The sequence below is a fragment of the Electrophorus electricus genome, chromosome 23 (assembly GCF_041902795.1).
Source record: "Electrophorus electricus isolate QZ-2024a chromosome 23, ASM4190279v1, whole genome shotgun sequence".
NCBI lineage: Eukaryota > Metazoa > Chordata > Actinopteri > Gymnotiformes > Gymnotidae > Electrophorus > Electrophorus electricus.
This window is the reverse complement of record NC_137519.1, coordinates 15,387,501-15,402,500: the sequence shown is the minus strand read 5'-3', so window position 1 is coordinate 15,402,500 and position 15,000 is coordinate 15,387,501. Positions and strand designations below refer to the sequence as shown.

The 15,000-nt window shown below is 42.6% G+C and overlaps 1 protein-coding gene across 4 annotated transcripts in view; it reads left to right on the top strand.

Moving 5' to 3' along the window:
* Window positions 1–12,248: 12,248 nt before the first annotated feature.
* cdh8 (cadherin 8) overlaps window positions 12,249–15,000 on the top strand; it is a 76,774-nt gene continuing 74,022 nt past the window's right edge. For 3 of the 4 annotated variants that reach the window (XR_014119560.1, XM_027024385.3, XM_081706246.1), the window contains exons 1-2: window positions 12,251–12,658; window positions 14,438–14,947. Coding sequence is in view for 3 of the 4 variants with exons in the window: in XM_027024385.3 (XP_026880186.2) it covers window positions 14,681–14,947 (267 nt within the window). In the remaining variant the exon portion in view is untranslated. Of the gene's footprint in view, window positions 12,659–14,437; window positions 14,948–15,000 lie in introns of all 4 variants that reach the window. The other variant, XM_027024386.3, reaches the window with a different exon arrangement.

The following is a 15,000-nucleotide window of genomic DNA, read 5'->3' as shown; positions in this document are numbered from 1 at the left end:
GACGAAAACCTGTGAGTGACATACTTTTGGACTGAGCCGGCATTTCTAGAACACGTCCACATACAGCTATTAGACTCCATCATACTTCCAAAACTCTCTCCAGCGTTCCACTGAAGTGGTTCTTATGGAGGTAGGACACAGCTAGCTAGCACGGGTTTAAACAAACCCTGTTACATTTACCCCATCCTCCCACATGCCCAACTCTGTGCTCACATTGAGACGTATGCAAACACCAGCCCTGTTTTACAAATGTGGACAAACTCACAGGATCTACCAGGACAGGAAAGCATCAGTGATGTAATGACATTACACTAGACCATTTTTAGCTTTTAGAGCCTGAAACAACTATGTCGTGCGCTTTCGTCTGTATGACACAGGAATGTAACCGGATTTGATGGCTGTCACTCAAATCACGCCATAGCTAAATATAAAAGGCGCAAATCCTTTAAAATAAGAAAATAAATATGTCACATGATGATGAAAAATGCTGGCTTTTTCCCTCAATAAATAAATAATAAATAAATAAGTTATATACAGCTGTTTGAATGATCTTAATAATTACCTTTTCTCTAAGAAATTATCTTAATAATTACCTTTACTATAAGTGCTTCTATAACTGTTGCTACCACTAGTAATTTACACTTTTAAAAAACAAATAACAACAACAACAATAATAATGATGATACTACTACTACTACTACTACTACTTCTACTACTACTACTACTACTACTACTACTAATAATAATAATAATAACAATAATAATAATAATAATAATAATAATAATAATAATAATAATAATAATAATGAAAACATTTAAATAAATTGATGTGTGTTAAAATGTTCCAGTTATTATTTTACATGTTGATTATGGTCATTTTCTTGTCGACTCTCAAAAGCTGACGTGCACTTGTTTTCTGACCTTGGACCAAGATATTTATGTAGGTGGTTCTTACATCGCGGTACCCATGTTGACTTCCACACATCACCGTGTTATTCTGTATTAATGTATGGTGATCACATGATGTCCTCTTTTAAATCTATCAGTTGCTTCTCTTTATTCCAGCCAACCATCTCTCTCTCTCTCTCTCTCTCTCTCTCTCTCTCTCTCTCACTCTCACCATCTCTCTCTCCCTCTCTCTCTCTCTCTCTTGATTTCAGTGAATATACATCACTCCCATTTCCTCTTTTGATTATGTCTGCCAGTTATAAGGATGTGTGAGACTGAACCCTGATCATCTCTACAGTTTATTCCCCAGTAGCACCACTTTCTCCCATGACCACTTCCTGTCACATGGCATCAGTGTAACGTAGGCCTGGTCTTCAGGAAATGACTGATCACCTTTCAAAGTACATCAGTGTGGTGGGATGGAGGCTGGGGGCATGACCAGAGGACAGGAAATCAGGGGTCATCTGACACTGTGCGCATGGTCAAATCAGATCAGATCAGATCAAAGTCCTCACATCTGCATCACCTTGTCTTGTGACCTGAGCTCCTCACATCAGTTAAGAGTCACGCTGGTATAAACATCTGTTCACAGTCATCTTCTTCACCCTTTAGCAGGACTGCAAGCAGGCAAATCCGTCTGCCTCTCAGATCTGGGAAAAGGTACGGAATGGACTTTATTTTAGAGTGTGGCCAACCCAGGAGCAGACTGGATAAATGTCCATGAAAATCCACAATAAACAGTCTTGGGGGTGCCCCCAATGCTGGCTAGCCCTCCTCAGTCATCAATGACCCTCTTCCTGGTCAGTTTAAAAAAAGGTAGGGGCAATATGACGTGTGAACTACCACTTTAGGACTTCAGCTCCCTTTTATGAGTGACGAGCAACATTATGTGCTTGAGTTGGTGTCGACTCTGACGTTTGGACCGGAATCTTTCTGAATGCTCTGTACACACTATAATCCAACTCTGCTGAATGTTGCAGGGAACACAGTAATATCTGGACACGACGGGCTGCCGGACTCGATTTGTTTTATTGCACCCAGTCTGCGTCGTGCTGCTCCAGACGCCAGAATTCATTAGGCGCAGAGCTAAAAATGTTTCTGTTGTCCTGAGGAAAGGCTTCGAAGGTGCATGAAGGAATGAAGTGGAAAAAACACTGCCAGGTGCCGCAGAGACTGTCCAGTAAATATTACAAAAAATAATCTGGATCTGAAAGTGCAAAGTTCTCCTGCATGATGACCTCCTGAACAGGACCTCAATAAGAGCGCGTCTCTTCTCCAGACCACCAGCAACATAACACAGAAGACAAACTAGACTTGCCAGTCTGCATGTGTGTGTGTGTGTGTGTGTGTGTGTGTGTGTGTGTGTGCATTGTATATCACAGATGTGACTGGTTTACTTGAGAAAATTCTGCTAACAATTCTTTCTCAGATGTACACACACACACACGCACACACACACACATGCCAGCAGTGGTTGTCCATGAGCATTTGAAGGAGGTAAAGAAAGAAGTAAGTCATAATGAGGCCTAAATTCAGCCTGTTAGATGTCTACGGTCCAATCAGCTGTTAGATGTGTATGGACCAATCATATGTTGGATGTGTAAGGTTCACTCAGCTGTTAGATGTGTACGGACCAATCATATGTTGGATGTGTAAGGTCCAATCAGCTGTTAGATGTGTACAGTACAATCAGCGGATGGATATGTACAGTCCAATCAGCTGTTAGATGTGTACAGACCAATCATATGTTGGATGTGTAAGGTCCAATCAGCTGTTAGATGTGTACAGTACAATCAGCGGATGGATATGTACGGTTCAATCAGCTGTTAGATGTGTACGGACCAATCATATGTTGGATGTGTAAGGTCCAATCAGCGGATGGATATGTACGGTTCAATCAGCTGTTAGATGTGTACAGACCAATCATATGTTGGATGTGTAAGGTCCAATCAGCTGTTAGATGTGTACAGACCAATCATATGTTGGATGTGTAAGGTCCAATCAGCTGTTAGATGTGTACAGTACAATCAGCGGATGGATATGTACGGTTCAATCAGCTGTTAGATGTGTACGGACCAATCAGATTTTGGATGTGTAAGGTCCAATCAGCTATTAGATGTGTACGGTCCAATCAGCTGTTAGATGTGTACGGTCCAATCAGCTGCTAGCCTCGGGAGACAGCCCCACCTGCTAGGTCCACAGACAGTCTGCCCCTACCCCCATTATTCAATTAATTTACAATCAAAGATCAATGAAAAAAATTGCGTCCCTGTTAACATCTCTCCCTCTTACCAAAAAATACTGGTCTTTTTTTTTTTTTTCATTTTTTTTTTTTTCAACAAGACCACAAGAAGATGATTTAGGATTCAGTAACTAGTCATCCCGCTGAGAATCTGCCAACAAGGGAAAATGGAGGCTATTGGTCCGTCCTCTCAGGACTTCTTCCCTCTCCTCTGTGGTCCTCTTTCTCTCTGTGCTGACAGGCTCATGGCTAGAATGGTGACGTGGCACTAATGAGCACTTCACAAGTCTAGGAGAATGGGATATTTATTCTGTGGACAGCTAAAATAGAATCAATGTGCAATTCACATTAACAACAACAACTACAACAATACATGTTCATTTAAATATCATCTTCTAAATAAATTCATGTAGTATTTTTTTTCTGATTTCTTCGGTGGCTATTAAGTTTAGTGCAAAATTATGAAAACTCTTTTTTCCCTCTTTTGAATCTGTGACAAAGAAAAAAAAAGAGTTTTATTAGTTGATTACACACCATAAAAGGGAATTTATTTCCTTGTAATTCCACAGGGCTCAGTATTGGGCCCCCTTCTCTTCTCTTTGTATACTCGTTCTCTTGGTGATGTAATATCTTCTCATGGTTTCTCCTACCACTGCTATGCTGATGACACTCAATTATTTCTTTCTTTTCCACCCTGTGACACGCAGGTCTCCAGACGTATCTCGGCATGCTTGACTGACATCGCGTCATGGATGACAGCCCACCACTTGAAGCTCAACCCCAGTAAAACTGAGCTTCTGTTCATCCCAGGTACTCCCAACCCTTACCATGACCTCACTGTTTCCTTTGAGAACTCCCTGGTATCACCATCCAAAGCTGCCCATAGCCTGGGCATAACTTTGGACAACCAGTTGTCGTTCTCAGCTCATGTTTCTAATCTAACCCGGTCTTGCAGATTCCTCCTTTGTAACATACGAAGGATTCGACCCTTTCTTTCACAGGAAGCTACCCAGGTGCTTGTGCAGTCTCTTGTGATCTCAAAGCTAGACTACTGCAACTCGCTATGTGCTGGTCTTCCTCTAAGAGCCATCAAACCTCTACAATTTGTCCAGAATGCAGCAGTATGACTGGTCTTCAATCTTCCGAAGTTCACACATGTTACTCCACTGCTGCACTCCCTTCATTGGCTCCCTGTAGCTGCATGCATCAGATTTACAACCTTGATGCTTGCCTACAAATCCAAAAATGGACCAGCCCCTTCATACAGGAGGTCAATGGTCAAAGCTCGATCTGTATCTCGAGTACTTCGAACCTCAAGTACAGCTCGGCTTGAAATACCTTGCTTCAGGTCTCATGGACGACAAGCATCGAGACTATTTTCTGTCCTGGCTCCAAGAGTCCGGACAGCAGAGTCCCTTGCAGTCTTCAAACGCAGACTGAAGACCCATCTATTTGCAGAATATTTATAGGACTGACACTGCTCTCTTATTGGCTGACTAATTTAGTACTTATTGTAGAGCATTATTTATGGTTTTCACAAACTCTATCACTTATTGTTTATAGCACTTATCATTGTTTAAGATAGTCCTTATGTATTTTGCACTTCTATGTATCAGCATTCATCCCTGTATTCTACATCCCTGTATTCTACAGTATTCTAGTTCATTGGTATGTTTAATTCTAACCTACTGTACTGTACTTGGATGTGTTCTATGAGTAAACGACAAAGCACTTTTGTAAGTCGCTCTGGATAAGAGCGTCTGCTAAATGCCGTAAATGTAAAAGTAAATGTAAGTGAAAAGTCTCTGATTTTGTGTCATTTTTCCTAAATTGCCTGTCTGTTCTTCTGGAATGTGAAGGGATGTCCTGAGTGCTGGGAATTTGACTGTTGATGGATGCAAGCAGTCAGTTTGTAAGGAAGGATCTGCTCCAGACTGGATCAATCCGTCACACGTCTCAGTGACCCTCCCGTCCCGGAAGTCAATAACTCCGACTTCTCTGATAAGTCAATAACTCTGAGTCTACCTCTGCAGTGGTTTATGTACGTGTGCACTATTAAATATGACCATAATGTTCAGTTTCCTCCTCTGTATACATCCCAAGCACCTCCTTATATATAAACATATTTCATTAAAGTTTTTTGGAGAGGGAAAACAACATTTTTTTTATATTATTCTAAAGGTGGGTCTCAGTTTTTCAGGTAACCTTGAAATGGATTACATCTGTCATAAATACTCATGTTTTGCAATGCTTTGATCTCACATATTGTCTTGCAGGAATTTTCATATTCCATAAAAGAATGCACATGTATAAAAGTCAACATTTCTAAGCTGTTTCTTTGACAGTGATTTTGCAAATTCTTGGGAATCTCCTAAAGCTCCTGTCATAAGGTTCAAGGTTGAACACACTATAAAATTCAGTACTGACATGGTGTGTTGATTATGAAAATAACTTTGGTTAATTTTACTTCAGAGAATCATTTACATTTTACTGACACTTTTATCCAAACTGACTTACAACTCTGACTGAACACAACTTGAGTAATTGAGGGTTAAGGGTCTTGCTCAGGGGCCCAACAGCAGCAACCTGGTGGTGGGACTTGAACTGGCAACCTTTCGATTACTAGTCCATTATTTAGGTGTATGTAAGTGTTTTGTGGGGTTTTTTGTATACTTGGGTGTATATTGGGAATCTCTGGATATACTTAGGTGTATACTGGGTGTATATTGGGAATCTCTGGATATACTTAGGTGTATACTGGGTGTACCTCGGTATATTCCATTCTACTGGATGTACTGGGTTGTACACTGATGGTGCCTGGGTGTATACTGGGAGTGTACTGGGCATATACTGGGAGTATACTGGGAGTGTACTGGGCATATACTGGGAGTATACTGGGAGTGTACTGGGCATATACTGGGAGTATACTGGGAGTGTACTGGGCATATACTGGGTGTATACTGGGAGTGTACTGGGCATATACTGGGAGTATACTTGCTGGGTGCAATATGCTCAGTTATATTAATAAACTGTATGGGATTTATTCAAGATAGTGAACACAGCTTGTTTTAGGTGAATGGTACATTGTGTAACCATGGTTACAGTGTAAACTACTATCTCACAATGTGTAACAATGCATTTAAGTTTTCCGTCATGTAAAAGACAGAGTGGTAAATGTTACTCATTATGTTATACTATAATAGTGGTACCAGTGTTAGTGTAATTTAGTGTTAATAAGTTTACCTTTACGTTGTCTGGTGCAGGGCACAGACGTCAGCAACAGCGTTTAAGATGATCTCAAAGAAAAAAAAATCTCTTCCTTTTAATGTCATGCTGGAACTGAGTGACTATATTGTGATACTCACAGGAACAGAGTGCAGATGGTGAAATTACATTTCTCACACATGACACTTTCAGTGTTCTGGAACATCCCCAGTGGACATTTGGGGTGTCATGGTTCCAGCTCCAGATGAAATGGAAGAAGGGAGCTGTTTTCTAATGATGTTTATAATAATCTTATTGGGCCACATGAATTGATTATTAATTAGTGAAGAAGAATCCCGTGGAGGTGTTTTCACAGTAAAGCCACGTGGAGCTGGGTGACCTCAGGGTGATCTGGGTGACCTCAGGGCGATCTGGGTGACCTCAGGGTGATCTTGGGATGTGATGTGTGCAGAGGTGTCTCCACCCCACAGATTGCAGGGCGACGGGATTTTCACATTGGGCGTACTGACCTGTGTCATTGATGAACACTGCTGGATGATCTCTGGACAGCCAGCAGTTGGCACACACCCCTGTGTTTTGTTTATTTCATTTTCTTTTATTTTCTGTGTAGGTTGTCAAAGACATTGTTTTCACATTTCAGCTGCTAGAGAGAAAAAGGCTTATAGTCATAGTTATTTGATCTCAGTCTGTAGACATATATGGTGAAACGGCTGGAAATCAACATTCACACTCCATTCTAAAATATCAGTGCATTTTCTGTCACAAAATGTCTCAGGAAACAAAAAGGCTGAAAGAGCAGGTGACAGCAGTTCCGTATGAACTGCTGTCTCTGAACACATCACACTGACGTGTTTGTTTCTTCCAAACGACGACATTTGATTGAATTTGCTTGAGCTAAAATAAACAAAGCACCAAGGTTATTTCTATGTCACATTCTGAGAATGTGAATAATAAATACTCTCTCTCTCACACACACACGCACAGACACAGTACAGGACAGTTAGACCAGTAATAGAATGGTGTCTGCCAGTGTGGTCTTTTTAATTAACCTGTAAGTCTCCCTTCATTAGTACGATGTCCATGTCTCTACATTTGTCTCTAATGTGAATTAATTGGTGCTAAAATACTAAAACAAATTTTGTTTTGTTTTGTTTTGTTTTGAGGTTTTTTTCCCTGATATCAGTTGGTGTGCGTCAAGGTATGCACTCTATATTTACATCGCGGTAAATGTAACGTTCTTCATTTCATCGATAAAAACCAGCCCGTGATATTAAAGCTTGCCTTTCGTTGGTGTAAGCCACTCAGACGTAGTATGCGTCGTGGTGTATGTTCGCTTCGTGTTCTCACAGTGCCTAATTCTCACACCTTCCTCGTGAAGGAACGCTATAATAAGTCTCGTCTCCTCTCCTCCCAAACAGAGAGCGAAACGAGCTTAACAAGCTCACTATTAAAGGGAATTTACACCATTATCATCTCACCTCCGTTATTTATTGCAACCATCAACGTCTACTTTTAGCACAGCAGTCTCAAATAAATTCCCACGAACTGCTATTAATGCCCACTTGCTTCCTCTGATGACAGCGTATCCTGTGCTAATCAACCAGCATGGTTTATTCAGACAGGTGGACACGTCCTGGAGCTCCATCCTGCCATTTGACACTACGATCCTGCATCTCCGAAAATTAGCTTCCTGGCACAAGCCAGCGCGAGCGATATCAGTGAGTGATACCAGTGAGCGATACCAGTGAGCGATACCAGTGCCCCCTTCCAGAGTCGCATTTCAGTTTGATTCACATCATCCCCAGCACAGAGTGAAAGTTCAGTGCTCAGATATAAATGAAGCGGCACCTTCAGTCCACATACTGCACTGACATGGTTCACTTTATTGGACCAAGTCATATTTGACATGGTTCTGTTTATTTGACTCAGGGCTGAAAGCTGCATTTGGAATACAGAAGTATCAAACAGAGTGGCTAGAAATAACTAATATGGGTAATATATAGTAAATAATATGGTTAATGTATAATAACTAATATAGGTAATATATAATAAACAATAAGGGTAATAGATATAAGGACCTTTCCAAAGCCGTTCAAAATCAGGTGTGTTGTTCTTTCATTTGCAGTTCATTTTGATTGTTCACAGGTTGTTTGTCCTCAAAATGTCAACATGTCAAAATTATGAACACTGATTTTAATTATTTGTTGAGCTTTAAAATAATCAATGTAAACACCCATTAACTTTAATTTGCTATCAATTAAAATTTGACTTTTAAGAGTGCTATGATAATTATGGCACTACAACAATGCTTTGTGTGTGTGTGTGTGCATGAAGAATTGGAAAATCAGGAATTGAACAGAATTGGAGCACCATTGAGACAGATGCTGGAATACATAAGATCCCAAATCCACTTCTCGCCTGTTCCATCTCAAGGGTTCACTACCTTTACTTTCTTTATTGTCACATGAAAGCATTAAACGTCTTCACTGTACTATGAAGCCACGTGACTAGAATGACATAACAGTGCTCGAGACTCTCCACATGGATGAGACAGCTGGAACTCAAACCTAAAATGTAGTAAACATGTGTGCATTCAGGTCAATATCTCCAGGTCTGGTTCTATAGGAAGCCGCAGGCTAGAAAGATGCATTGTTGTTCTGCAGAAGGACCTTCCCACAATACCTTCTCAGTGTATCTTAACTATTCTCTTAGATTTGATGTGAAGGTAGCATGTCTTTGGCCTGAAGAACAGATAAGATCCAAACCTTTCGTATTTTTGTAAAATCTTCATGAGTCTGTTCTGTCTGAAGCCAGGAAGTTTCATTTGCAGTGTCAGGATGAGGAGCTCTTACACAGAACGAGTGCTGGGGTTTACAGAGACACTCACCTGAAGCTGCCATTATACACATGAGATTACGCTTAAAAGCGCGAATCTCTCTGGGTTGCTTTGGTTCAGGTGAAATCAATAAAACCACCCACTTCTGGCTGTGTCTCTTAGAACTGAATTTGAATGGAACCTGACTGTGAAACCCGTTCAGTAGTGAGATAATAGGGGAAAAAATCCATATTTTGTACTTACCAATATTTCTTATTTTTGTTCTTCTTGGTTGTATAAATCATTTTGTTCATTCTTTCCGTTGTTCTGTAGCAACATTTAGATGAGATGTAAGCTACCGTTTTTTTGTCATCCTGAAACCATGCTAAGACACAGCAGACCTTGAGGTGCCTGCGCTGGCACGACTCTGCATAAATAAATCAGATCTGCTTTGGCAGCGTGTGGCCCCTGTCTGCCACCACTGTTGCCCTCCGGTGAGGCAGCTGAGCCCGAGAGACCCACCACACTGGCCCCGTGATTAATTCCACTGACAGAGCAGTAAGCAGTGATCGATTGAGGATGCCTGAGCTGCACAGAATGTTTCCTCTTCCGTTACTTTGGCTTTTTCTAATGCTGTCTGATGTTTTGATCAGCGGTAAAGGCTTGGTGTTGCTGAAATTAATCAGTGACAGAGAGAGGAAGGTCTACTGGAGAATAGCTTGACAAACTGCAGGAGAAGGAGACGGCGTTGAAGAGAAGGTCTGAAAGCTTCCCGACAAAACTACTGATACCTGGTTTAGTCAGAACTCCACGATCAGGTAGCAGCCTGACAAAACTATGATACCTGGGTTAGTCAGAACTCCATGATCAGGTAGCAGCCTGACAAAACTACTGATACCTGGGTAAATTAGAACTCCATGGCCAAGAAGCAGCCCGAGAAAACTACTGATACCTGATTTATTCAGAACTCCATGGTCAGGAAGCAGCCCCACATAACTACTGATCCTCTGGGCTAAGCACTCTAAGTCTGCTTCCACCCATGAGATTGTACATGCTTCCGTGATCGTTCAATCATGTTCAGACTACTCTACCCGCCCAAACCACCTCTGCTAAAGCAAACGTCTCCTGTATTCATCTGTCAGCTACTACTGATAAACAAAGACATAACAAGAGATTGAAGGAGACGTGTTGTGTTCTCAGGTCCCCGAGCCCAGATGCAGAGAATATCCATGATGGGGGCATCTGCTGCTGGTCTGGTAGTGAATCCAGTCTGGCTGTACTGGTCTGGTAGTGGATCCGGTCTGGCTGTACTGGTCTGGTAGTGGATCCGGTCTGGCTGTGCTGGTCTGGTTGTGGATCTGGTCTGGCTGTACTGGTTTGGTAGTGGATCTGGTCTGGCAGTACTGGTCTGGTAGGGGATCTAGTCTGGCTGTACTGGTCTGGTAGTGGATCCGGTCTGGCAGTATTAGGTCTGATGGCAGATTATGTCTGGCTGTGCTGGGTCTGTCTGTAGGTGAGAACATCTGGAGGGGTCCATTCCTCCCTGCCTCTCCCTTGAGTCAGGATAGAAGGTGGAAATGTCAGATTAGTTTAACTGGGCTAAACGTGTGCTGGGTGTTAATGTACATGGAAAATAAAAGCTCCTGTTTGGAATGATAAGGCGTTTTGTCTTTTTTCTATGTGGAAGAGGTTTAGGAACTCTTTTTTAAATATTAAATGTTAATGCTTTCTGTTTTTTCCTGGTTTTTATATCTTATCTGTTATATCTGATCTACCACACGTGAAGCTCTTCTTGGGTAATTATTGGTAATTATTTATAGCTGTATGGATAAACTCAAAATAAAATCTTCCTTAGTGAGCTGTCTGTGCATAACTGCAACATTAATCCTCATGTCCACGGGCTCATATAAACTTCAAGTAATGATGCTGTTGAACTGCAGTGTATTATTTTAGTATAATATATATATTTATTGTTGTTGTTCTTGTTTGTTGCTGCTGCTGCTCTGGTCATCAACATCATCATCATTATCATCGCCACCCTCACCCTCTGTGCCAAAATAATTATGCGGATAAAGTGCGTCCTGCCTGCATGACTGAGACTGGGCTGTGTAGGCAGAGAGCTCCCGTGTCATCGATGCTACAGCCACAGGACACGAATACACTCCGCGCTGCATTGATTTTTCATATTAAAAAAAAAGATCGCACAATTGAAAAACTCTTGCCAAAGAGTTTATTGAACCTGCGCATCCTCTCAGTCTAATAGTTCGCTCCCTGGGGGGTTAGCAGACCCACGGAGGTGGAACGCTTCCAGTCTCTTGCTCTGTTGTGATTTTGACCACTAGAGGGCGCTGGATGAGGTCTCGCCTGCCAAAGCAGGACTAACGTACCCCAGTAAAGGGCTGGGAACGAGTTCTACTGCACACTACTGAACACTACAATATTTACGGTGCTGAAAGGTTTTTCTTTTTTCACAAATTAAAATTCAAAGAAAAATCCACAGGTCTTTTAATAAAAATGTACTGTTTCTGCAGTCTCTCTCTCTCTCTCTCTCTCTAGGTGTGTGTGTGTGTGTGTGTGTGTGTGTGTGTGCGTGTGTGTGTGTGTGTGGTACCAGTCTGAACTGTGAAGTCATAAAGGCGTCTAAAAAGACTCTTAGGACGCGCGCGGGTTAACTAATTTCGATCCTCGTTCGTTACGCAGCTGATCTGAGATCATGAGCGTTATTTCCGTCGTATCGGCCGTCACATACACTCTCGTGTAGCTCGCCGGCCAAAGAGTCGCAGCTATTTTAATTGTAAAAAAAATTACCTGCAATATGAAAATGACTTAATCGTACGACACAGTCTCAGTCTCCCTTCCTGTATTGGACAATGTCGTTAAAACCGAATCCTGCGACAAAAATGAATGAAACAAGCGAACATTACAGAAACCGTCACATACGTGACATCTCATGACACATTAACGTGGGGTTTTGTGCGCGCGCGTGCCTGCTTGTGCGAGAGAGAGAGAGAGAGAGAGAGAGAGAGAGAGAGAGAGAAAGAGAGAGAGAACGCACATCTTTAAAAGTTGTGTATTCCCAGGGTAGAAGCTCGTGCATTCATTTCCCAGACTGGACCTGCCTCTTCATCAGCGTACTGAGCGCGCGGTAAAGGGGGAGGCTCTTCCCTCCAAACAGCTCTCGTGCATTTCTCCTCACTCCCGCATTCAGCGTGCAGGCTTCCGGAGCTCCCGCGCGAGGAACCTACGCGCGTACACTTTCATCGCCGTTGTTATTATTCCTGTGATTTTCCGATCGCTGCCCACCAAACTTCCTTCCACCGCTACACGAGCTGCTCAGTGAAGAAGCGGCGATGCTGCCTCGTGTCTGAGTCAAGTCACGTCCTGTTGGTGCTGCGCGTGAGACGGTGAAGCCCTGAAGAGTGGACACAGTAAGTACCGCCAGAAGCCTGGCGTTACAGGTGCGTGCGCGGGTCATGCAAAGAGCGGCTCGCTCGCTTCAGACGCGCGGAGGGACCGGAGCATGGCCGCGAGCCCCGGTGTGACGGATCTGCGTGTGAGACAGACTGAGAACACGAACCGCTGCGCTGCGTGCACCAGGCAGTAAACTCCGTCCTCCCCACTTCGTTCCTGAGCCGCCTGTCCTTCAGTCCCGAACTCGCGAGTACCTCGGTTTAACTTCGCCAACATCCCGGTAGAGTAGAGATGTGCTGGTGAAGCGTGCACGTGTGTGCTCTCGTTCAGCAGGCAACGCCACGCTCGCTCAAACCGTTTCTGCGCGACTGCCAGGGCTGGGAGCTGTCCCTCCGCCGTGGTGCTGAAATATACCGGCGCGCCGCGACGCCTTCTGGCTCTGTCTGCACGACACAAGCCTGTGCTTTCTACCCAAATCAGTGTGCGAATTACATACTGTTATGCATTTAGGCATGATTAGAATGTTGTGTGGGGGGGTGAGGAGGGGGGTTAGTGTGCTGTGACTGCACTTTTACATGCATTGCATTTATATATATGATTATAAGTTTAGGGCTCTTACAGATGTATTCGACTTTAGCATTTAATCAGTTTCTCTCAAACATAACCTTTCATTTTTTTATTTTCTTTTTGTTTCTTTTTTAATGAAATACGTTGTTGCTGCGCAGACCCCAGCGTAGCGCTCTCCGTCCCGGACGTCTACTGAAGCGCGTATTCATGTCTATACGCGTATACACGTCAACTGGGAAGAACTTGCCGTGGTCTCGCGGTACCACACAATCAAATAACTCCGTTTATAACGCCGAAAGTGCGACATCGTTTGGATGTTTATTGGGAAAGAATTGTGCGATAAATTACAGAGACTGATGCCTGCTGTTAATGATTCGTTTTTAATTATTTCTTCTAACAAGAATAAGTTGCATATTTCAAGACGCACAAAATAAAAGGTACTTGATTAAAGACTACCAGAGTACTACGTGTCATGTGAGCCATAAAATCTTTCCTAGACTTCTTTAGTCTCCTTTTATTAATGCTCAGAGGAATTTGAACCATCACGTGCAGATCGTGTTCAACAGTTAAAACAGGGTTTTGGGCTGCGAGCTAAATTTCCTCAAGCCCGAGACATTTTAGGACCCGTAGAGTTTGTTAGTGCGAAGAAGCTGATCTTTATATGACAATAATAATGATATTTAAGAAGCCTCATTATTTAAAAAAGCCCATATAAATAATAATAATAATAATAATAATAATAATAATAATAATAATAATAATAATAATAATAATATTGTTATTATTATTGTTGTTGTTGTCATCGTTGTTGTTGTATTAAATAATTAACTAAAATCTCAAATCCCAGATTTTTTTCCCTCTTTGGGTCAAGTGAATTCTTACAACATGGGTAATGAAGCATATGTAATGATTCCATAGTGGTGTCTGGTAATCTTCTGCATGTTCTGATCAGGGACCTGGATCTCCAGCGCCATACCAGGGCTGAGACAGAAACATCTTGATTCTTTATTTATGCTTTTATTTATTTCTGCCACATAACAGACTGTGTTATTTTGAAGCGTCTATATACATTTCACCCATTGTGCAAATGAGCTGTACACACAACCAGCCTCCTTCCAGAGACGCGTATCTCAAATTCAAAGATATTCACAACCTGTTGACCTCCGCATGTTGTCCAAATGTTCCTTCATGGTTTAACTGCTCCCTCTCCTTCTGTCTTTCCTCCGCAGGTTTTCCGTGCTGATGTGCCGCTCAATGGAGGCGGCCTTGCTTTGCGTTCCTCCTCACTTCCCGGTCTGGAGGCTGATCTCTGATCTTCCGTGACCAGACCGATCCCAGTGCTTCCGTGAGGCCGGGCCCACCATGAACCTGAGCTTTTCCATACGGAGAACAAAAGCATAACAACTCCGTAGTCTGCCAGCCGGGAGAGACACCAGCCTCAGAAAGGGAACAGACGGAGAAGGAGAAAAGGCATGGGAAGGATGCGTGTGCAGCGAAAGGAGATGCAGCGTGATGCGTGGACTCGGATCTTGCTGGTGTGGATTACCTGTGTGCCGTGTTTCTCCACAGTTCCGTTCAACAATCAGTCAATGAGTTTACAAAGCACCTCGGATGCAGCCCTGAGATCCAGGCTACTGGAAGGACAAAGAATTCTCATTCGTGCCAAAAGAGGATGGGTTTGGAATCAAATGTTTGTGCTGGAGGAGTTCTCTGGACCCGATCCAATTCTTGTTGGCAGGGTAAGTTCTCTAATTGTCAGTTGGGTATTAAGCTTGCTTATCGTATGGAAACA